The following is a 25,235-nucleotide window of genomic DNA, read 5'->3' on the forward strand; positions in this document are numbered from 1 at the left end:
AGACTTAGATCTAGTCTAGCGGCTGGTGCTGTCACGCCAAATTTCCTCCCCCCTACAAAAACCTTCCCCCCAGAAGACATTTGACGTGACAGCCTCTCTAATGCCTGAAGGACCCCAATGAGGGTGGAAGGACCTTAAAGCAGCCCACACAGCTGCCTGTTTTAAAGGCATTATAATTGGCTGATTGTCATTGGTGAAACATAACGGTGAGGAAAAAATATTAGCATTCCAACATGCTAACCTTTCAAGCTATTTTTGCTTTGCTAATTTTGCAGCTGTAACCCTTAAGAGTCATATAACTTGGTTTTATCACGCCCTCATTGGGGTCCTTCAGGCATTAGAGGGGCTGTCTCGCCAAAGGTCTTCCAGGGGGAAGGTTTTTGTAGGGGGGAAGAAATTTGGCGTGACAGTGCCAAAACCCCTAGTTTGAATGGTTTCACCAAGCCTATTTGGGTGATGTTTGGCGGGCCCAATGAAAAGCTTTGGTGGGCCGGATGTGGCTTGAATACATCTGCTCTACTGTATAAAAAGTGTTTAAGTGTTTTGGATTTTCATTGTTTAATTTTTTTTTATACTACTTGGTTTTCAACTGACCTTTTGGAGCGGATTTATAACAAAAACGGATGCCCTTCTATATTTAAATTAATGTATTTGCATGAGAATAGATTCAGATGAGGAAGATACTGTATGTTGTCTCCCGCTTTTAACCAGAATCTTTAATGTTAATATATACTGTACATCCGAATATAGTCTGCATGTATCATACTGTGTAGTGCATGGTGCTTACATTGACTGACGTCTGCATTTAATTGTAATGAGAACCATTTCAATGTGAATCTCATTTAACTGAATACTACATCCCTTGTGATAATATTTGCTCATACTGATTGTTGCTTGCTCAGTTCCACATCAATCCAAAACGGGATGAGGGAACTTCCAGCGCATGATGGCTCCATCGGCGCTGCTGCTGATCAAAGTGCTGTTGTTGCAACACACCTTAATGCTGGTGATACTTCCGCCGTGAGCGACGCCCACGTGGGTTACCGTGCCCTCCATGTAGTCCCACACCCTCACTATCTTGTCGTCTCCACCTGGCACAGAAAAGGGATATAAATATTCGGGCAAGGGAAAAGACATTCCCTTTTTTGAAACCTTCACAATGGTTGTTTTATGCAATATAGCAACACGATTATTTTAAGTCATCTCGCTCACTTTGTCTTCTTGGACAAATCATGAGTAAGCATGCTAATTTAAAACATTTGAAGAAGTGTGAAAGGTGTATTCCATCATCATTAATTTTATAAAAATGAACCTAATTTTCTATATATTTTTAATTGTAACTATTTATTTTGATTTAATCTCAGTGGCAAATAACTCACCCCATATGTTTTATTTTAATTGATTTCAAAATATCATTGAATTTAATTAAATTAATTTGTTAATATGTAGAATATAAATGTGCAGCTATTAAGACTATACACCTAATGTCCACGCAGGGATTGGTAGGTCGTGAGTTCAAACCCCGGCCGAGTCATACCAAAGACTATAAAAATGGGACCCATAACCTCCCTACTTGGAACTCAGCCTCAAGGGTTGGAATTGGGGGTTAAATCACAAAAAATGGTTCCCGGGCGTGGCCACCACTGCTGCTCACTGCTTCCCTCATCTCCCAGGGGGGGAGGGTGAAGGGTCAAATGCAGAGGATGATCTCACCACAACCTAGTGTGTGTGTGACAATCATTGGTACTTTTTTCTTTTTTATAGTTTTGATTCACAGGAAAAGTACAACTCTTACCCGAGTTACTTACTCCAATTAACTTTTTTTGTGATTGTCGCAGCTAAAAATGCCTGAATTTGTGGCAGCTTTATCAAAAAGTTGCAATGTTTTTTGTTTTTTTTACAATAACATTTAATCAATTTGTGATTTTATGAATCGGTTATTAATGTTGGAAGTGTTCCCTGTAACCTTGACCTAAAAAATGGACAGGATTTGAAAAATATTGGCAAACAAACACTGTATTGATGTTTTACACGTTTTATACCGTACAAACAGTACACTAGTTGGCAGTAGTGATGTGCGGATCGATACTGAAATATCTATACCACCGATACCAGATCTTTATGGTCTACTATCGATGCTCAAATCTAAATATCGATACTTTTGATACTTCAGTTCAGGGGGTCCAAACTTTTGCCACTAAGGGCCGCATACTGAAAAGTCAAAGTATGCAGGAGCCGTATTGATATTTTATTTAATGGGAAAAAAATGCTAAAAACAGATATTATACCCATTTAAAGACAGAACTTTGTGTCAGCTTTGTATGATTGGTGACTAAGCATAGTATTATTAATTATCAGTTGGACCGTTTCATCTTTATCTCATTACATACCGATTTTCATTCAAACTTAAATATTTACTGTTGCTTTTTTCCCCTGTAAGAATATAATAATAATAATAATAATAATAATAATAATAATAGTAATATGATTGTGTAACTGCATAACCTAATGGGTCAAAAATTCTGCTTTTACCAAAAAATGCATGTCCAGTTATACATTAGGTTATTGACATTTTTCAAATAATTAATTCATGAGTTAGTATTTAATTTTTTAATGAACTAACTAAACTTTTTTTTTTTTTTAAGTATATCTTATTTTTATTTTTAGATCTTCTAATACTTTAGATCTGGGGTGTCTAAACCTTTTCCATGAATGGCCGCATACTAAAAAGTCAAGTCTGGGAGGCGATTTTGATCGATAGATATTGTTTTGTTTTTTTACTGCCACAAACACATTTTATATTTATTTGACGACAAAACTTTGGGTTATAGGTGACTAAGTATATTATTTGTAATGATGGATTTAAAATGTTAAGCTTTTTCTCATTACATTACGATTTTTTATTTTAATAGTAGGTCTTATTAATTCAGTTAATGTTTGTATTATTGCATTTATTTAATTGTTTTAATGGTTTGAAACACTATTTTTGGGGAATTTTTCGGATTTTGTCCTCTGTTTGGCTCTATTGATATTCACGCCACTACCTCAATCTACTTCAGAGTTTAACATAAATTAAAAAAACTCCGTATTATATTATTTGTACTACGAGATTTTATTTGAAATAGACACCTTTTTTCATTTTAGCAGGCATTTGCACAAAGTATCCGTATCGCCGATACCAGTCTGAATTTTACTCTGTATCGGATCAAAAAGAATATATGTGGTAGCGCACATCCCCACATACTCAAATTACTGTACAGTTTTACAATAATAACTATAGTAATAGTTATCAATTCCTTAGATGTCTGCTCTGTTGTCCACAAGTTGCTCTCAATGTGTGTTTTTCGCTTGAAAAGTTTCGACACATTTACCCCCACACTTTGAGAGCATTTGTGAACTGTTAAAATCGATCGAGCCAATGAGAGATTATCATCACACTTCAACATCTCTAACAGGTAAAAGCTGCCTCTTTGCTCGGGTCAGCATTGCAATTTAAAACATGTTCTTAAGTATCTCGCCCTGGACGGGTTGAATAATTATATAATCACATGTCAACTGGGACACCGTTACTACATTACCCAGAAGGCCTAGCGCTGTAGTAATAAATACCGTATTTCCTTGAATTGCCGCAGGGCATATAGTATGCGCCTGCCTTGAATTACTGCCGGGTCAAACTCGCTTCGCAAAATTTTTAGCGCATGCTTAGTATTACCGCCTGGTCAAACTCGTGACGTCACAAGTGACACTTCCCCTGTCATCATTTTCAAAATGGAGGAGGCTGATTTCAATACCGGTAATTTGAAATCGCATAAAGGAAAGAAGATTAAGAGCTATTCAGTAGGATTTGAGGGCCTAGCTTACATCACACTCAAATTTTTACTGGATGCCTGAGAAGAAGTTTTAAAATAATTAGCGCATGCTTACCTTTACCGCATGCCTTTGGTAAGCGAAGGAGTGACAAGAGGTTTTAAATTAATTAGCGCCCCGGCGGCAATTGAGGAAATACAGTAGTTGATATATTGTTACAAATTTTTGTTACAACATACGTTTTGATTGGACAGTGGACGTGTGCGTAAGAAACCAATTTGATTGGCGAAAATGAGGCTGGTATGCCAAAATGTGTGGGGAAATTGTGGAATTGGACAAAATCCTCCTAATATTTTCAACTAAATAAAACAAAAATACACAATTCGTAGCAGTTATTTTCAGGGGCTTTTTGGTATCATGTTATAATGTGGATTCTAATTTAAGAAAATAGCAATATTCTTTTTATTAAAAAAACAAACAAATCCAAGTTAATAGAATATATAAACAACTGCAGACAGGAAGTTAAACCCACCCCATGAAACAGGCAACCAGGAGGTTTATGAGTGAATATTGGACTTTTTATACAGTTATTTCAAAGACACCAGATTCCAAAGAGGATACTGAATGGCTTCGTATTGCATCACTGAAGTGTAACAGAGGGACAGGAGAGTGAGGAACAGACGCGTTATAGTCCATTACCTGTCACAATGTGTCTGCCGTCATGGGTGATGAACATACAGTTGATGGCCGACGTCTGCACGCCCTGCAGTTCTCTGATTGGCGTGGCGTCGTGCACGTCCCAGTAGATGATCTGCACAGATAGCCGGCAGTTATCCACCTATTTTATGGCAGCAATAACGATCAGAGATGTTTCTCATGTGGAACGTAGCTCGGCGACTCAGCAGAACATAACGGGCCTTTTAACGCTTTGCACTCATTTCCACTGACAGACGGCACACATCACTCAACATTTCACAAGTGATACACACTTTTTAGTACGGAGCAGGCACTGGAATGTACAGAAAATTGACAGATTCGCTGGAATTGCCGCTGGAGTCTCTGCACTGTGTGCAGCATAAAATACACAATAAAAGGAAAGCAATACAGAGTCATCTTGTGACACACTTTGTTTTACATTTTCCTCATTTGCAGAGATTCCTTCTTTATAAAATCAAATCAAACTTAATGTACAAAACCCAAAACCAGGGAAGTTGGCACGTTGTGTAAATCGTAAATGAAAACAGAATACAACGATCTGCAAATCCTTTTCAACTTATATTCAACTAAATAGACCGCAAAAACAAGATATTTAATGTTCGAACTGAGAAACCTTATTTTTTTTTGCAAATACTCATTAACTTAGAATTTAATGGCAGCAACACATTGCAAACAAGTTGGCACAGTGGCATTATTGCCACTGTGTTACCTGGCCTGTCCTTTTAACAACACTCAGTAAACGTTTGGGAACTGAGGAGACCAATTTTAGAAACTTTTCAGGTGGAATTTTTTCCCATTCTTGCTTGATGTACAGCTTAAGTTGTTCAACAGTCGGGGGTCTCGGTTGTGGTATTTTGGGCTTCATATTGCGCCACACGTTTTCAATGGGAGACAGGTCTGGACTACAGGCAGGCCAGTCTAGTACCCGCACTCTTTTACTACAAAGTCATGTGCAGAATATGGCTTGGCTTTTTCTTTTTGAAATAAGCAGGGGCGTCCGTGATAACGTTGCTTGGATGGCAACAAATGTTGCTCCAAAACCTTCCGCCCGAATGCAGCTCAGAAGGCGGGGTACACCCTGGACAAGTCCCCACCTCATCGGAGAGTATGGGGTATCAGACTGATTGTGACTGATTGTGACGGTCCGCTCCCTGTATGATCAGTGCCAGAGCTTGGTCCGCATTGCTGGCAGTAAGTCAAACACAATTCCAGTGAGGGTTGGACTCCGCCAAGGCTGTCCTTTGTCACCAATTCTGTTCATAACTTTTATGGACAGAATTTCTAGGCGCAGTCAAGGCGTTTGGTGGTCGTGGGATCAGGTCTCTGCTTTTTGCAGATGATGTGGTCCTGATGGCTTCATCTGGCCGGGATCTTCAGCTCTCACTAGATCGGTTCGCAGCCGAGTGTGAAGCGACCGGAATGAGAATCAGCAACTCCAAGTCCGAGTCCATGGTTCTCGCCCGGAAAAGGGTGGAGTGCCATCTCCGGGTTGGGGAGGAGACTCTGCCCCAAGTGGAGGAGTTCAATTACCTCGGAGTCTTGTTCATGAGTGGGGAAAGAGTGGATCGTGAGATCGACAGGCGGATCGGTGCGGCGTCTTCAGTTATGCGGACGTTGTATCGATCCGTTGTGGTGAAGAAGGAGCTGAGCCGGAAGGCAAAGCTCTCAATTTACTGGTCGATCTACGTTCCCATCCTCACTTATGGTCATGAGCTTTGGGTCATGACCGAAAGGATAAGATCACAGCTACAAGCCTCCGAAATGAGTTTCCTCCACCAGGTGGCGGGGCTCTCCCTTAGAGATAGGGTGAGAAGCTCTGTCATTCAGGGGGACCTCAGAGTAAAGCCGCTGTTCCTCAACATCGAGAGGAGCCAGATGAGGTGGTTTGGGCATCTGGTCAGGATGCCACCCGAACGCCTCCCGAGGGAAGTGTTTAGGGTGCGTCCGACCGGTAGGAGGCCACGGGAAAGACCCAGGACACGTTGGGAAGACTATGTCTCCCGGCTAGCCTGGGAACACCTTGTGATCACCTGGGAGGAGCTGGACAAAGTGGCTGGGGAGAGAGAAGTCTGGGGTTCCCTGCTTAGGCTGCTGCCCCCGCGACCCGACCTCGGATAAGTGGAAGAAAATGGATGTATGGATGGACACTGTTAATTGGTTATAAATAAAATAATTTCATAACTGGAGTGTGAACAACTGTAAACGTCCTTCTAAGTACGCATTTCAACAACAAGAGAGCCCTCCAGACATGAAAGAACACCTTTTAGTCACCTTTACACTCTATTTATCCAACCTACTAATGCTGCCTGAGGCCAAACCAATCAGAGGCCACAAAACTGACAGGCCCGATCTGATCGGTTCCGAGTGGCCATTGCTATTGTAGTAATAGTACTTCTGTCATTTTGCCATTAGTTATGCTTTAAAATGCTGAATTTAGGGCAAAAATGTTGTAGAATATGGTAAAAAAAAAAAAAAAAGCGCAATAGGACTCTGGTAGTTAAATTATTTGTTTGTTCAGTTTATTTTAGGGCTGTCAAATTCAATGAATGAGTTAATTAATCTGATGAATCACAACAAATAATCACATTAATTGTGTAGAAAAGCAAATTAATAAATCATGCAGTTTAATTTGACCTCACGGGTTCCTTTCCCTTAACTGCGGACGTTTACCCGAAAGGCGACATTAGCTGCATTATGGTCAGTGATCAGGTCAATTACTGTAGGGCTGTGGGGGCCCCGCTGTTGCATGAACAAGTGCATGTAAAATGTCAATCAATCAATTACAGGGCACTTCACAAAGAATTTTACAGCAAACATATTCCTAGCTCCTTCCTGCCCCATCACTGATAAAACTTGAATTGCTAATTTTACAGAAGAGTCATATTGCTTCGTGCTGGGCTTTTAAAAAAAATGTATACTGGGATCAAATTTAAGATGGTCGGAGCTATCTCAAGAAAATATGCAAATGTATGTTTAATTTTTAATGTTAAACTTGTCATTTTGCAGTAAAACAATTACTGAACAATCTTTCTCCCTTTCTTTGAGTACAAAACATGCATCGAATCAAGTCATGTTAGATTAAAAGAGTAAATAGATAATTTCACATACGATGAATTAAAACAAACAATTGGGCCTCCAAATACATTTCTGCTCGGTGGCTAATTTTGCATCCAAATAAACTCGGACAAGACTTATGATAAAACTTACAGCTAGTTTTGAGAAAATTAACGATTGCATTTAAGTACATTTTTGGAACATGTCGGTGTAGGACATTCAGACAATAAAACTGCATTTGTGTCAAAATATTGGGGACTTTTTTAAAAGTTAATTAAGATTATGCAAGCAAATAGTCAACTGTAAAAAATTTAAATTTACAAATGTGATTAATTGGATTTTAACAAGAAATTGTCTGACAGCACTAATTAATTTATTATTCAACTGCAAAGAGAACCTGGTATGGATTTAAGTGTTTACATGTGCATATTTATTTAAAAAACAACAATTAAATGAGTTAAAATAATAAACATACATTTTAATTCACAGATTTTTTTTTTCCAGGCAAGGCTTTTGTTTGTTCAAGCTGATAAAGCGGCCAACATTCAAGTGAAAACCGCTATTTAAATACAAGTATGGTCTTATGTGATCACACTGGGTGTACACCATTACTTTTACAGGTTTGAGCTTTCATCCTGACTCCCTTTGCACAACATTTAACTCCAACAAAATGTTCATAATTGGTATAGATTAGTATAGACATATAGATTTGAGCTCAATGGAAAACTGCTAAGGTTGACATCACGCTCGCTAAACAGAATGAAAAGTTAATCATCCCCGAGGCTTCACAGCCGTCAAAGTAACATCTCGTCTCGCACAAAGGCGATTGTTTGTGGTTATTTATAGCGGAGGTGACAGAAACATCACAGAGTCGCACACCAACAGATGTTTTCTTGATATTTAGGGCAATGCTGATTGCATAATAAAAAAGGCCGGGTGTGATATACTTGACAATATTCCATAGAAATGCAAGTTCTGTAGTTTACGCAAGGACTGTATGTTCCCGTTGTTATACTCGGACTTTGAAAGCGAAATTGCATTGCAAAAGCTCATATATATTCATTTTACAGCTTGTCCTCTAAAATGTTGACCAAATAATAGAATAAAGAATGGCACAATATGTTACTGCATACATCAGCCGCCAAGTGGTCTTGTATGTTCAATATTTTATTTAACAAGAAAGTTGTTCTTTGATTGCAGTAAGAAAAATGTGTTAAATGTACCCTAAGATTTTTTGTTAAAAGAAAGCCAATAATGCCATTTTTTTGTGGTCCCCTTTATTTAGAAAAGTATCGAAATACATTTTGGTACCGGTACCAAAATATTGGTATCGAGACAACCATAGTGTTGTGTGGTAGTTTGCACGTCTTGCAACTCCAACACAAGTCTGCACACCCCGTTTCCATATGAGTTGGGAAACTGTTAGATGTAAATATAAACGGAATTTGCAAATCATTTTCAACCCATATTCAGTTTAATATGAATGAATGAATGAATGAATAAATGATCTTTATTGTCATTGTGCATGTACAGGTACAGGTCCAACAAAATTTAGGTTGCTTCCCTGACGTGCTTTGCATTTAAACCAAGAAGAAACCACACAATATACAGAAACAATATGCTACAAAGACAACATATTTGATGTTCAAACTGATAAAACTTTTTTCTTTTTGCAAATAATCATTAACTTTAGAATTTGATGCCAGCAACACGTGACAAAGAAGTTGGGAAAGGTGGCAATAAATACTGATAAAGTTGAGGAATGCTCATTAAACACTTATTTGGAACATCCCACAGGTGTGCAGATGAAAAGCCAGCATGTGTGATGGTATGGGGGTGCATTAGTGGCCAAGGTATGGGTAACTTACACATCTGTGAAGGCACCATTAATGCTGAAAGGTACATACAGGTTTTGGAACAACATATGTTGCCGTCCAAGCAACATTATCATGGAAGACCCTGCTTATTTCAGCAAGAAAATGCCAAGCTACGTGTTACAGCAGTGTGGATTCATAGTAAAAAAGTGCGGGTACTAGACTGGCCTGCCTGCAGTCCAGACCTGTCTCCCACCGAAAATGTGTGGTGCATTATGAAGCGTAAAATACGACAGCGGATAGTTCTACATAAAACAAGAATGGGAAAGAATTCCACTTTCAAAGCTTCAACAATTAGTTTCCTTAGTTCCCAAACGTTTATTGAGTGTTGTTAAAAGAAAAGGTGATGTAAGACAGTGGTGAACATGCCCTTTCCCAACTACTTTGGCACGTGTTGCAACCATGAAATTCTAAGTTAATTATTATTTGCAAAAAAAACAAAGTTTATGAGTTTGAACATCAAATATCTTGTCTTTGTAGTGCATTCAATTGAATATGGGTTGAAACTGATTTGCAAATCATTGTATTCCATTTATATTTACATCTAACACAATTTCCCAACTCATGGAAACGGGGTTTGTATTTATTTTTGTATAGTAGCTTTTTTTTTGTTTTTTCCACGGTTCTAATTTTGTTTTCTCTTTTTTGCACCCGTCACTTTTTGTTATCTCCTGTTGTTAGGATCATTGTTGTGAGTAATTTTCCCTAAGTAAAATAACTATTTTACTCACAGTCTGTCTGCATCCTTAGGTTTCTCTCTACTGTATTGGTTTGAACTGTGACAAGGAGACTACTAAAAAACGGTATCAGCCATGAAAAATACCTATTCATGAAAGTCAGGAGTGCACAAAAAATAGGCTTTTTATAGCTATTCATACAATATATTACTTAAATGTGTTTATATGTGAAAAACACAAATTTTTAAGTTGTGGCTGCTTATATTTTGCCGTGGTGGACCACGATTAATTACATATAGGGGAAACTTTGCTATTTATATTTGCAGGATTTAAGTGAGACTTTTAAGAAGATGGAAAATGTGTGGAAATACATATTTCTGCGATAATCCTGTTTTAATTAAAACACAAATGTAAGAAAACATACCCCTAATTGGAAGGAAACATGGTATCTGTGGAAATGTTCATACAAGATCAAGTCTTTTAAAAGATGATCAAAAAGTGATCACAAGACACCACCTCACATCTTGTCTTGTGTCTTGGCTCTTTTCAGTCACGACCTGGTACTCATTGAGTGGCTTATTAGCGATACCGCCTGTGTGACTTTTCTTGGCCCATCTGTGTTCTCAGAGGAATCGGGCTGCAGTCCAAAGCTGAGCCGTGCGAGCGGCCAAGTCAAGGCTGTGCTGCTCTGCTGAGATGGGAGTCACCTGAGCTCTGCACAAGCTATTGTCCTCATCATCATCACCTCATGCTTATTGGTACTAGCTATTATTTTAAACACTTCCCCACTGGAATTGTTCCGTTAAAAAACTTGGGAAGCGCTGGACCCTATCCCAGCTGACTTTGGGGGATAGTGGACTACACCCTGGACCAGGTGTTTCCAAACTATGGTCCGTGGGCCAAATGCGGGCCACTGGCGTCTTTAATTTGGCCTTTGAGACAGCGCAAGGTCAATTAGCAATCTCGCTGGGGTGTTTTCATCTTCATTTTAGACATATTTTGGCTGCCATTTTGTCACCATCTTGTGGACAATGTGAGTAATTCAGATCAGTGACCATGATATGTGCTTTCATGTTAACACTGAACAGCAGTTACGTATATGACCTAATCCAAACAACATTCCCTAGTCATGGGGGGAAAAAATGAAACCACCACAAAAATTTAACACATAGAGGCCACACATGCTCACTGTGTAGATGCTATGAAAAATTTTCAAGCATTATAAAACAATCTAAAATACACCCATGTAAGTCCATTCTCTCCACACTTATCCATGTTTGGCACATTTTAGCTGCTTCATATTTCTGATTGATTACAAAACTTTAAGGTAGCATAGGAGTTGAACTTTCACATAATTGTAATATCTAATTTAAAAATTATTCATTAAATATCCATTATAACAGGGGTAGGGAACCTATGGCTCCCGAGGCAGATGTGGCTCTTTTGATGACTGCATCTGGCTCTCGGATAAATCTTAGCTGACATTGCTTAATATGATAAGTAATGAATGTTTCACTGGTAATCGCAGTGTTGAAAATAACATTCATCATATCAAACATTCCCATGCATTTTAATCCATCCATCCGTTTTCTACCGCACCTGTTCAAGAAGTCACATTAATGGTAATAATTATTTTATTGGCTAGCTTTAGAGAAACAATGTTATTAAAAAGAATAAGAGACTTATTGTAGGGGCTTCACGGTGGCAGAGGGGTTAGTGCGTCTGCCTCTCAATACGAAGGTCCTGCAGTCCTGGGTTCAAATCCAGGCTCGGGATCTTTCTGTGTGGAGTTTACATGTTCTCCCCGTGAATGCGTGGGTTCCCTCCGGGTACTCCGGCTTCCTCCCACTTCCAAAGACATGCACATGGGGATAGGTTGATTGGGAACACTAAATTGGCCCTAGTGTGTGAATGTGAGTGTGAATGTTGTCTGTCTATCTGTGTTGGCCCTGCAATGAGGTGGCGACTTGTCCAGGGTGTACCTCGCCTTCCGCCAGATTGTAGCTGAGATAGGCGCCAGCGCCCCCCGCGACCCCAAAAGGGAATAAGCGGTAGAAAATGGATGGATGGATGGATGGATGGACTTATTGTACTCTAAAAATGTTGGTCTTACTTAAAAATGCACGCATTTAGTTGTATTCAGTGTTAAAAAATATTATATGGCTCGCAAGGAAATACATTTTAAAATATTTGGCTTTCATGGCTCTCTTAGCCAAAAAGGTTCCCGACCCCTGCATTATAGTATTACAATATGTATAAATAGAAATATATATATATATATATATATATATATATATATATATATATATATAGCATAGACTGATCAATAGTGAATCAAGGATTTTTGACAGTGAATGATCAATACTGTATCAACGCAAATAAAAGCGAGCTCTAACTCTAAAAAAAACAGGTTACGTAATGGTTGAGGTCTGGGGTTTTGTGTATGCAAAACAGGTAGCGCCAAGCGAGTCAGTTTTTCTCCCTGTCACTACAAATGTTCTAAAATGATTCACTGAAAGGGAAACGGGCTTTGATTCAATCTCAAAATCCAGAATCTATGCACAACATGGAGAAGCTTTTGTGTTTATGTACTATATGTGGGGTTAAACTATGAAACACTTTAAATGTGGGGTTAAAATAATGTCCAACCATAGTCAGGTTGCATGTTTCTAACAATCAAAAGTTTTTATATTATTATTTTTATTAATTGGGTATTCATTTACTTATTTGTTGGTGTTACAGGTGTTTATGTAGTGTATTTGTAGTCGTCCCTCACTACATTACGCTTCAAAATATTATTAATATAATTAGTTAATTATCTGATAATAATACACACTTTTTTTTATTTTTATTTTTTAAATATTCTACACAATTGTTGGTTCAAATCAAGCATTTCTAAGCAAAATAAAACAAAACTAAACAAAGTAAAAATATCGATACTAGCGTAGTATTGGCCACTAGAGGAGAACAACCCAATCAGAGCACGCTGATCAATATGTTTTACACTGATTAGCTCAGCCTCAGACAGCATTACTATATTGGATTAAAATAGTCTAAAGGAGAAAAGGAGTGGTAATTTATGTCGAGAGAGCTCTCATAATGTTGAAAAACATATTCAGAAAGTTGTAAACATTGTTTTATGCTCTATTGAAAATATTTGCTTATAATTAATGATTACTACTTCGCAAATATGTATTTATCGCAGTCATGTCTGGAACCAATTGAGTTTGAGTTTATTCGGAACATGCATGCATCCAACATGATTAATCACAATTTCCATTTTCTCTATTCAACATGTTCGAAAAGGAGTAGAAAGAAGCAGAGCTTATTTAATACTACCCCTTTTCCTTTACATAGCAGTTGCTAACACTTTTGTTTACTTCCTGTTCTCAGTGTATTCACAATACACTCCATGAGTAAAAACATTAAAAATAAATAGATAAATAAAAATTTGTGAAGTAAGTTATATTTCATATGGTGAGATAAATGAGATCATCAAGAAGATTAATGGACGGATGAAATAAATTCAGAATATTTAATATGGTTCTTCTTCTTTGGACTTTGTAAACTATGTTTGAAAGGTTTCTTGTAGTGAATAATATTAATACATTGTTTGATTTCTTTACTTAATTCATTCCATTATTTAATTCCACATACTGATATACTTGATGTCTTAAGTGTTGTACGTGCATACAAATGTTTGAAATTACATTTTTCTCTACAATTATTTTTCTCCTCTTTTGTTGAGAATAATTGTTGTATATTCTTGGGTAGCAGATTATAGTTTGCTTTGTGTGTAATTTTAGCTGTTCAAATTTTAGCTGTTTAGCAAATTCACTATGTCGTGGAATTTCAGTATTTTGGATTCAAAGAATAAAGGCTTTGAATGTTCAGTAGAGAATAGGGAGTGATTTTTGGTCTCGAACATGTTTTGATTTATTCATTACTAACGTGTTTCTTGCCACTTTATATATATATATATATATATATATATATATATATATATATATATATATATATATATATATATATATATATGTGTATGTATATATATATATATATATGTATGTATATATGTATGTATGTATGTATGTATGTATGTATATATATATATATATATTTATTTATTTTTTTTAATTTTTTTTTTTTAATATGAGATTTCCAGTTGATTTTATCATCATTATACCCAGAAATTTGGTTTCATTTACTCTTTCAATTTCTATTAATTCTATTTGAATTAGTGTTTCACTTTCCCTACGACTGTTACTGAATAGCATTATTTTTTTATAATGAGATTTAGAGATGGTCTGACAAAAACAGACTATCTTTTTAATTTGTTAATTTCTTCTGTTATTATTTGTATTAGGTTGTGTGTTTTCTCTCCTGGACAAAAGGCTGTTGTATCATACGTGAATAATACTAACTTTTAATCGTTTGTAACTTTACCAATGTCATTTATATAAAGATAGAACAGTTTTGGTCCTAGTATTGATCTCTGGGGTACACCACAGGATATATTTATCGTTGTGGATGTGTGTTTGCCTAGCTTCACGTATTATTTCCTGTTGGTTAAGTAACTTCTAATCCAGTTTAAGACCAACCCTCTGATGCCATACCGTTATAATCATTGTGATTAATTGTGTCAAATGCTTTAGTTAGATCCATAAACACTGCTGCTGCACATGTCTTACTATCTGTTATATATATATTTTTTTCTGTCATTTCAATTAAAGCCATCGAAGTTGAAACATTAGCTGTGTATCCATATTGGTTCTCAGCGAGTATTATATTTTTGTTTGTGAAACTCTCCAATCTGATATTGAACAGTGTTTCAATTTTGATTTTTGAACATTGTGGAAGTAAAGAAACAGGTCTATAATTTGTAAATTGGTGTTTGTCTCCAGTCTTATAAATTGGTGCCACTTTAGCTATTTTCATTTTGTTTGGGAATTTGCCTGTTTGAAATGATAGGTTACTAATTAACATTATGGTGCTGAGATTCCTTCAATGTTTTTTATCGTTTCCATATCAATTCCATTACAATAGATTTAGGTCTTAGATTTGCATTTTTTCACAATTTTAACTATTTCCTCCTGTGTCACATTATTGAGGATCGTTGAATTGTAATTTCTATCTATGGAGTCATCATAGTCCTCAGTTGAAACTGGGTCTGGAATTCTTTCCTCCAATTTTGGTTCAATATTTACAAAGTAATTATTGAAGCTTTCAACTACTTCCTTCGTGTTGTCATTATTTATGTTTCCGTCTGAGAAGTATTGGGGGTAAACCCTCTTAGTGCCATTTTTAATGATACTATTAAGGATGCGCCATGTTGCTCTCATATTGTTTTTGTTGATGTCAAATAATTAACTGTAATATTATTTTCTACATGTTCGTAGTATGTTCATTAGCTTGTTTTTATACTTTTTTGTACTTATTTTCTGCCTCTGTAGTTCCTTGTGTTATACATTTTCTTTCCAATGTATTCTTATTACAAGCTTATGCTATTAAAATGAATAATTGACAATTTGTTATCACACTTAATGTTGCTGTTACATTGTTCATCTGTATAATATGGATGAAAAAAATAGTATCTGGATTTATATCCTTTTCCAAATCCTGGTGTTTGTGATATTTGTTGCAGAAGTTTTTCAGTTCAATATTTTCTTGTTAATATTTGATGTCGTTTCAATAATCTATAATTGCAGGTGGATGCTCTCCTGAATCTAGGTCTTCTTGTTTAGTGTTCCCTTGGAACATGGTAGTGTTGGTGTTGAATTTAGGTGTTTGTTTTCCAACAGACTCCATTATCATCGTTGTTGTGTCAACGTTCATTTTTGTCCAGGTCCTTGATGTCATGGACAACAAGTACTCTTGCTTCTGGACCTCCATTGAGCTTGATGTAGATTTAACAGTTGGCGCTCCAAGTTCCCTGAATTTTTCCTTGCATGTTTTTTTCCAAATCAAATCAACTTTATTTATAAAGCACATTTAAAATTTACCACAGGGGCAGCCAAAGTGCTGTACAATGGACAGGTGAAAAGATAATACGAAGACCGAGCAAACAACACAACACAAACAGAACATGATAAAAAATAAATAAATAAAACATAAAAACATAAAAACAGGTTCACAGCAGGTGTATAATGGGGCGCCATTGCAGGCTGGATATCACTTAGTGTTAAAAGCCAAGGAATAAAAGTGTGTTTTTAAAAGAGATTTAAAAACGGGAAGAGAGGAGGCTTGTCTAACACGTTTTGGCAATTTCAGCGTTACGTTTTGTGAGATGCTCATTCATGTACACATGTTTTCCCTTCAGCTCGTTCCCTGCTTTAGCAGTGCCATTTTAGATTTTCTGTTTACGAGTTTCATAATGATGACTGGAGTGGTGTTGTTGTTTTTTCTATTCAGTTTATTGCATGTTTCGATGGTATTAATGTCGATTTCAGATGACACCAAAGATATCGGGATTTGAGTTTTTCTTTTATATTTTGACATTGAGGCGGGACGTCCGACATCAGTGCCTCTTGCATCAGCTCTCTGATGGCAGTTGCTTCTTTAGCGATTTGCGGCACTTTTAACACGTTTTATTTCAACAATTTCGTACCTTGCGCTGTTCAAAGAGGAATTTGAGGTGTCAGCCTGTCAAATTATATCACTCTGTGTCTTCAGAAGTAGTTTAAAACAGTTTCAAACTCACTCCCTACACAGGGGCCCGGTTCAACAACGGCACATTTGCAGATTATAATTAATGGTTTGCAAAAAATATTTTGAACCCAATTAGGTGAAATGCCATAATCTCCCACGGCACACCAGACTGTATCTCACGGCACAATGCCCAGTGGTTGAAAAACAATGGTCTAGTTCACTGTCATTTATCTATTTGCTTTCAAGATGGCGACTCTGGTATTCTAGGGTGTGTAAAAGCGCTGGTGCAAGCGGGAAGAGATGGGAGCATTTGTTCTCCCAGACAGAGTGCCTGTGTCCGGGGATGAGCAGATGGTGGATCTGGCTGGCACTAGGCTGGCGTCGGCACATCCGTATGCAGGAAGGCACAATCTCTCCCCTCCCAAACTCCCTTGCTTCCCGCACGCGTTCTTCCTTCTTATTCCCTCTTTCGCCGCACATTCACACACTGGTCTAATCAGTGCAAATTGTCGTCACCTCTCGGCAGGGCATTATGAGTGTGTGCACTCGATAGATTTTACTTTATAGATTTCAAATCATTATCATTGTCATCATAATTTGACAAATTGTCCGAAACAAAGGAAAAGGACATTTATTCTGTAGCTTGACACTGATATGTAACAATGTAAACAATGTCAAAAATACCAACCTTTTTGTCGGTGCCACTGGTAACAACCTGGTGTTCCTCAGGGTGGTAGCACACAGTCCGGAATAATGTGTTTTTGGCGATTATCTTCTGAATTCGAACAAATTTCCTAGAAGAGGACATTTGAAAGAAACAGAAAGTTAGGCAAGGTTTAGTCTTTAAAATACCTACACCAGGGGTCACCAACGCTGTGCCCGCGGGCACCAGGTAAGCCCGTGAGGACCAGATGAGTCGCCCGCTGGCCTGTTCTAAAAATACCTCTAATAGCAGCACTTACCAGTGAGCTGCCTTTATTTTTCAAATTGTATTTATTTACTAGCAAGCTGGTCTCGATTTGCTTGACATTTTTAATTCTAAGAGAGACACAACTCAAATAGAATTTGAAAATCCAAGAAAATATTTTAAAGATTTGGTCTTCAATTGTTTAAATAAATTCCTTTATTTTTTTACTTACCTTCTTATAACTTTCAAAAAGACAATTTTAGAGAAAAAATATAACCTTAAAAATGATTAAGGATTTTTTAAAACACATATACCTTTTTACCTTTTAAATTGCTTCCTTTTCTTTCCTGACAATTTAAATCAATGTTCCAGTAAATGTATTTTTTTATTGTAAAGAATAATAAATACATTTAAATGTTATTCTTCATTTTAGCTTGTTTTTTCGACAAAGAATATTTGTGAAACGTTTCTTCAAATTTATGATTAAAGTTAAAAAAAAATATTCTGGCAAATCTTGAAAATCTGTAGAATCAAATTTAAATCTTATTTCAAAGTCTTTTGAATTTCTTTTAACATTTTTGTTCTGGAAAATCTACAAGAAATAATGATTTGTCTTTGTTAAAAATATAGCTTGGTCCACTTTGTTATATATTCCAACAAAGTGCAGATTGGATTTTAACCTATTTAAAACATGTCATCAAAATTCTAAAATTATTCTTAATCAGGAGAAATTACTAATGATGTTCCATGAATTCTTTTTTTTTTCATTTTTTCAAAAAGATTTCAATTAGCTAGTTTTTCTCTTCTTTTTTTTCGGTTGAATTTTGAATATAAAGAGTCGAAATTGAAGATAAACTATGTCTAAAAATGAAATTGTAATTTTTTTCTTGTTTTCTCCTTTTTTAAACCGTTCAGTTAAGTGTTTTTTTTCATCATTTATTCCCTACAAAAAAACCTTCCGTAAAAGGAAAAAAAATGTACGACGGAATGACAGACATAAATACCCATTTTTTTATACATATGATTTATTTATTAAAGGTAAATTGAGCAAATTGGCTATTTCTGGCAACTTATTTAAATGTGTATCAAACTGGTAGCCCTTCGCATTAATCAGCACCCAAGAAGTAGCTCTTGTTTTTAAAAAGGTTGGTGACCCCTGACCTACACTGTAAAAACAATAAAAATCTGCAAAATGTATGGTAAAATACCAAATGCCCTGGTTGCCAGGAATTCACCGTAAAAAATAAAATGTATAGGACATTACGGTATGTTAATGTTGAATCCGTGAATTAATATGAAAAAAATATATATTGTTGACCTAAAAACTATAGCATTTACGGTAAAATAGAAATCCATCGAAAAACAAATTAAGGCCAATTTCAGTGTTGCCAATCAGTCTATCTCCAGGTGCATGTCTTTGGAGATGGGAGGAAGCCAGTCTACCCGGAGACAACCCACAAAGTCACAGGGAAAACATGCACACACACAAAGACCCCCAGCCCGGGAATCGAACTCTGGACCTCCTTAATTTGAGGCACGAACGCTAACAGCTCCACCGTGATCACCAATACTACTATCTGCAAAATGTATGTCTTTTTGAGACATGTGAGCGGTACATCAGGATTGACACAATTTATGTACAACCTTTCACTGGGCAAATCACAACATAGCCTTCTTTCCGCAACATGTTCCTTCAAGTGACCGATTAAAAACGAGCCTTAAATGCTCCGTATCTGTTAAGTAGCTGCTTGCAACCAGTTCCAGCACACTAAAACACACAGCGTGGTTCATTTCGGTGCAGTTTACAATGAAGCACATAAACATAAACCCTCAATGTCTGAAAACACTTTGTTAGCTAAAAGTTAAATGGGCTAATGCTTTAACACAAAGCCCTAAAACAATTAAGGTAATTTAAAGTACCGCTGATAGTCACACACACACGCACATTAGGTGTGGCGAAATTACTCTTTGCATTTGACCCATCCCCTTGTTCCACCCCCTGAGAGGTGAGGGGAGCAGTGAGCAGTAGCGGTGGCTTCGCTCAGTAATCATATTTGTGATTGAATCCCCAATTCCAGCCCTTAATGCTGCATGCCAAGCAAGGAGCTAATGGGTCCTATTTCTATTTGGTATGACTCAGCTGGGTTTTGAACTCACAACCTACCGATCTCAGGGCGGACACTCTAACCACAAGGCTACTGTGCAGGCTTTTAAATGTACAATCTGCAAAAACGTTAATATAGAAACAGTAATACCATACATATTTACATGCGTCTGACATAAGAGTATTTGCAAATGCATTGTACATTTTTTTTAACATTTTCACAGTAAAGTCATGTGTTTTCTTTATATTATAACCATAATAATTTAAGTTATTTACTGTTTCTTCTTTTGCGGGAATCCACTGCATTTGCTACTGTGATAAAGTATTTTTAATTTTACAGTGTTTTACTGTTGCTATTTAACAATTGCTTGCCATAGTTTTAATGGTCCATTTTTACAGTATATGTAAATGTTACAGTAAACTTATTATTGTTATTCTCGCTTTTTCAACTAAACTGACTATTTGAGCATAAATTAAAATAAACACTACAAAGCAATGTGCTTTAAATCGCCTTCAAATCATTATTAGAACAGTGGAATGTCATAACTTGTAAGAACAGGATATAAAATTTAGCGGTGTCCCGATACAACTTCTTCACTATCGATACAATATGGGTATTGGAGCCTTGAATATTGGCTGATAGCGATATTGATCTGATACAATATGAGCATAATTCATACATATGTTTAGTATTTTGTAGTGTGGAAGGAAGGAAGAGGCTTGTTTAAGTGAAATCACTCAAACAGAGAGCAATAGTTGGTATGAAAACCACTAACCTACTTTTTAATAACCATCTGTAATAGACTTATGCTGTCTTTAAGTCATCCATCCATCCATCTTCTTCCGCTTATCCGAGGTCGGGTCGCGGGGGCAACAGCCTAAGCAGGGAAACCCAGACTTCCCTCTCCCCAGCCACTTCGTCTAGCTCTTCCCGGGGGATCCCGAGGCGTTCCCAGGCCAGCCGGGAGACATAGTCTTCCCAAAGTGTCCTTGGTCTTCCCCGTGGCCTCCTACCGGTTGGACGTGCCCTAAACACCTCCCTAGGGAGGCGTTCGGGTGGCATCCTGACCAGATGCCCGAATCACCTCATCTGGCTCCTCTCGATGTGAAGGAGCAGCGGCTCTACTTTGAGTTCCTCCCGGATGGCAGAGCTTCTCACCCTATCTCTAAGGGAGAGCCCCGCCACACGGCGGAGGAAACTCATTTTGGCCGCTTGTACCCGTGATCTTATCCTTTCGGTCATGACCCAAAGCTCATGACCATAGGTGAGGATGGGAACGTAGATCGACCGGTAAATTGAGAGCTTTGCCTTCCGGCTCAGCTCCTTCTTCACCACAACGGATCGGTACAACGTCCACGTTACTGAAGACGCCGCACCGATCCGCCTGTCGATCTCACGATCCACTCTTCCCCCACTCGTGAACAAGACTCCTAGGTACTTGAACTCCTCCACTTGGGGCAGGGTCTCCTCCCCAACCCGGAGATGGCATTCCACCCTTTTCCGGGCGAGAACCATGGACTCGGACTTGGAGGTGCTGATTCTCATTCCGGTCGCTTCACACTCGGCTGCGAACCGATCCAGTGAGAGCTGAAGATCCCGGTCGGATGAAGCCATCAGGACCACATCATCTGCAAAAAGCAGAGACCTAATCCTGCGGTCACCTAACCGGAACCCCTCAACGCCTTGACTGCGCCTAGAAATTCTGTCCATAAAAGTTATGAACAGAATCGGTGACAAAGGACAGCCTTGGCGGAGTCCAACCCTCACTGGAAATGTGTTCGACTTACTGCCGGCAATGCGGACCAAGCTCTGGCACTGATCGTACAGGGAACGGACCGCCACAATAAGACAGTCCGATACCCCATACTCTCTGAGCGCTCCCCACAGGACTTCCCGAGGGACACGGTCGAATGCCTTCTCCAAGTCTTTAAGTCAGTTCTTCTCAAATATTTGGATTGCCCCCCCCAGGGGGGGCTTGGTGTAATGCCAGGGGGCGCGCATGTGACCCCAAGGAACGTGCTTTATTTGTATTACACAGCATCCGGCTTCAACCCTCGCTTCAAAAAGCTGTGCACTACAAAACATGCTCATTGTAGCCATTGATCCTAACTTGATGAATATATATATATATATTAGGGGTGTAACGGTACACAAAAATGTCGGTTCGGTACGTACCTCGGTTTAGAGGTCGCGGTTCCGTTCATTTTCGGTACAGTAAGAAAACAACAAAATATTAATATTTTGGTTATTTATTTACCAAATTTGTAAACAATGGCTTTATCCTTTTAACATTGGGAACACTATAATAATTGTGCCCAAGTTAATCCACATTAAACTGCCTCAACTTGTTGCTCGGATTAAATAAAATGACAAAACTTTTCTTCTACATATAAAAATTGCAACATTAAACAGTTTCAAGTCAACTCATGGTTAATTTATTACAGCATTTTGCAAGCCTGTAATTGACTTTTATCATGTAAATGTTGTATTTGTATCAACATGGGATAGCAGGGACCCTGCCATTCAAAACTAGGCTGCTACATTACTAAAGATGAATGTAACTATAGCTGAAAAAATAGCACAATAGCAATAGGAGAGACTATTCATCCCTGGACACTATGGAGTTCATGTAGGCTTAATTGTGCAGTTACATTATTATATCACTAGCGCGCACACACACACACCGCAAAATGAGCTAATGTTACGCTAAAAGTTAATTAACCTTCACCTCAAGCCAGGACTGCGAGCGAGCTGAGCTGCAGTTTGTTTCTAGAACGTCAAATAGAGCGTTGACTGGGAGGTGTTTATTATAATTTGGGGAGAGTCCGCTGCTCACCTGCTAAACACCTATCTGCTCGACGCTGAAGCTCTGACTACATGTGCTCTGAATACGCACTGCTGATTGGTTGTTACCGCTATATAGGTAACCAATTAGATGGTTGTGTGGGTGGGACAATGCTGGGTGCTGTGTAGGAGACAGAGGCACAACGGAGTGGAGCAGCTTGTTAATAATTTAGCTTAGGCGGCTACTTCATATGTTTGTGTGGAAACTCGTTCGGTACACCTCCGAACCGAACCCCCCGTACCGAAACGATTCAATACAAATACACGTAGTTACACCCCTAATATATATGTGTGTATATATATATATATATATATATATATATATATATATATATATATATGTATATATATATATATATATCGATTAAAGTGGTTTTATTGTGCTCCTGTGTCGATGTTGCTGATCAATGTTGCTGTAATAGTATTTATTGAGTTTATTACATTTTATTTTTCAGCATCAAATTGTTTGAGCTGACCAAATTTTTTTAATAGATAAAATTTTTTTTTTTTTTTCAGGCAAATTGATGCAATTTTTAAAAAAAATGTATGTTGTAGACTAAAAACAGTCTTTGTTGTAAGTTTATCTATACTTTTTTCTTTTTAATTTTCTTTAATGTTAATAAGGATACAATGTTATGCAGAGGTGTACTGATAACAATTCTTCTGACAAATGATACTACAGAGAGTGAGGAAGGTGCAAAATGTTTTCTTCTTCTTTGGGGGCTGGGGTGTAACAAAAAGTAATTGAGTAGCACTGTTTAAGTTGAAGTGGAGTGGTAATTGTTTTATGGCAACCCCTTAGTGTCCACAATGATTCATTAGGTTAAGATCATGATGCAGTATTTGAAATGATGCGGACATGTTTGTTACTGGATACATTCTAATAAACTTCTGCCTCAGACACTGTGTATGTGTACGTAATATGCAATTATAATTATTTGATACATGTTTATAATGACAAATTACATGTTTTAGACCGCAAAATTCTCCAGATAAGGACGATTTGTATGTATGTATTTCGAGCTTGTGTGCTATTGTTTGCTTAGCTGTTGAGTAGCTGCTAGCTCTAAGTAGTCTATAGCCTACTATAATTAACGTTTGCAAATGACTTCACTAAAATACAGAAAAGACCAACCTTGTGTGCTTATTGAAGGACATTTAGCTGCTAACTGGCTGTCAAGCTTTTCTCGTATCAGAGCGCTTATATGGGAAATTTTAGACGCAAGCTGATATAATCTGATACTTGATTTTCTTTGCTAATATTGGATCACGACACCAGTAGTCATATTGTTGGACCGGCCAGGATGTTGAAAGTGTTGCTTTGTACGCTACCATATACTATATTATTTATTAGTATTTCATCTAATGGTGGCCTCTGACCATAGGCGTCAGAAAGGAAATAAACACTTCAAAGCAAATAGATACTCACACTTTTTTCTCCCAGTGGTGTTGCTGGGTAGCTGTAATTGTCTTTACTATGACGTTTAATGCCCTCATGTGTCGCGGGTGATGTCTGTATCACAATAACACATTGTCTGCATAGCAGACATGGCATCAGCAACGAGTAACAAAGCAGTGCAGGTGTGTCAAACTCGTTTTCACTGAGGGCTACAATCGCAGTTATTGTTGTTTTTCGAGGGCCACTTGTAAAAGTGAATATATATCATAAGCCAGCGTGACGAGCAGATATTTAGGTATTTTTATTATTATACAGCAGGGGTCACCAACCTTTTTGAAACCAAGAGCTACTTCTTGGGTACTGATTAATGCAAAGGGCTACCAGTTTTATACACACTTTAATAAATTGCCAGAAATAGCCAATTTGTTCAATTTACCTGTAATAAATAAGTCTATATATATATATATATATATATATATATATATATATATATATATAGATAAATATATATATATGTATTTATATATATATATATATATATATATATATATATATATATATATATATATATATATATGAATGGGTATTTTTGTCTGTCATTCCATCGTACATTTTTTTTTTCCTTTTGCGGAAGGTTTTTTGTAGAGAATAAATGATGAAAAAACCACTTAATTGAACGCTTTAAATGAGGAGAAAACACGAAAAAAAAGAAAATTAAATTTTGAAACATAGTTTATCTTTAATTTCGACTCTTTAAAATTCAAAATTCAACCCAAAAAAATGAAAACAAAAACTAGCTAATTCGAATCTGTTTAAAATTTTTTTTAAAAGAATTTATGGAACTTCACTAGTAATTTTTCCTGATTAAGATTAATTTTAGAATTTTGATGACATGTTTTAAATAGCTTAAAATCCAATCTGCACTTTGTTAGAATACATAACAAATTGGACCAAGCTATATTTCTAACAAAGACAAATCATTATTTCTTCTAGATTTTCCAGAACAAAAAAATTGAAAGAAATTCAAAAGACTTTGAAATAAGATTTAAATTTGATTCTAAAGATTTTCTGGATTTACCAGAATATTTTTTGGGAATTTTTATCATAATAAGTTTGAAGAAATATTTCACAAATATTCTTCGTCGAAAAAACAGAAGCTAAAATGAAGAATTAAATTAAAATGTATTTATTATTCTTTACAAT

General features: G+C 37.1%; 1 protein-coding gene across 1 annotated transcript in view; it reads right to left on the reverse strand.

Moving 5' to 3' along the window:
• Positions 1–698: 698 nt before the first annotated feature.
• The window catches only part of cfap52 (cilia and flagella associated protein 52), a 42,598-nt gene continuing 18,061 nt past the window's right edge, over positions 699–25,235 (reverse strand). The window contains exons 11-13 of the mRNA XM_061911026.1: positions 17,466–17,571; positions 4,507–4,618; positions 699–1,091 (exon numbers count right to left, since the gene is read on the reverse strand). Of these exons, the coding sequence (XP_061767010.1) occupies positions 910–1,091; positions 4,507–4,618; positions 17,466–17,571 (400 nt within the window). The 3' untranslated portion in view covers positions 699–909. The remainder of the gene's footprint in view (positions 1,092–4,506; positions 4,619–17,465; positions 17,572–25,235) is intronic.

This window comes from Nerophis ophidion, linkage group LG01 (genome assembly GCF_033978795.1).
Source record: "Nerophis ophidion isolate RoL-2023_Sa linkage group LG01, RoL_Noph_v1.0, whole genome shotgun sequence".
Lineage (NCBI taxonomy): Eukaryota > Metazoa > Chordata > Actinopteri > Syngnathiformes > Syngnathidae > Nerophis > Nerophis ophidion.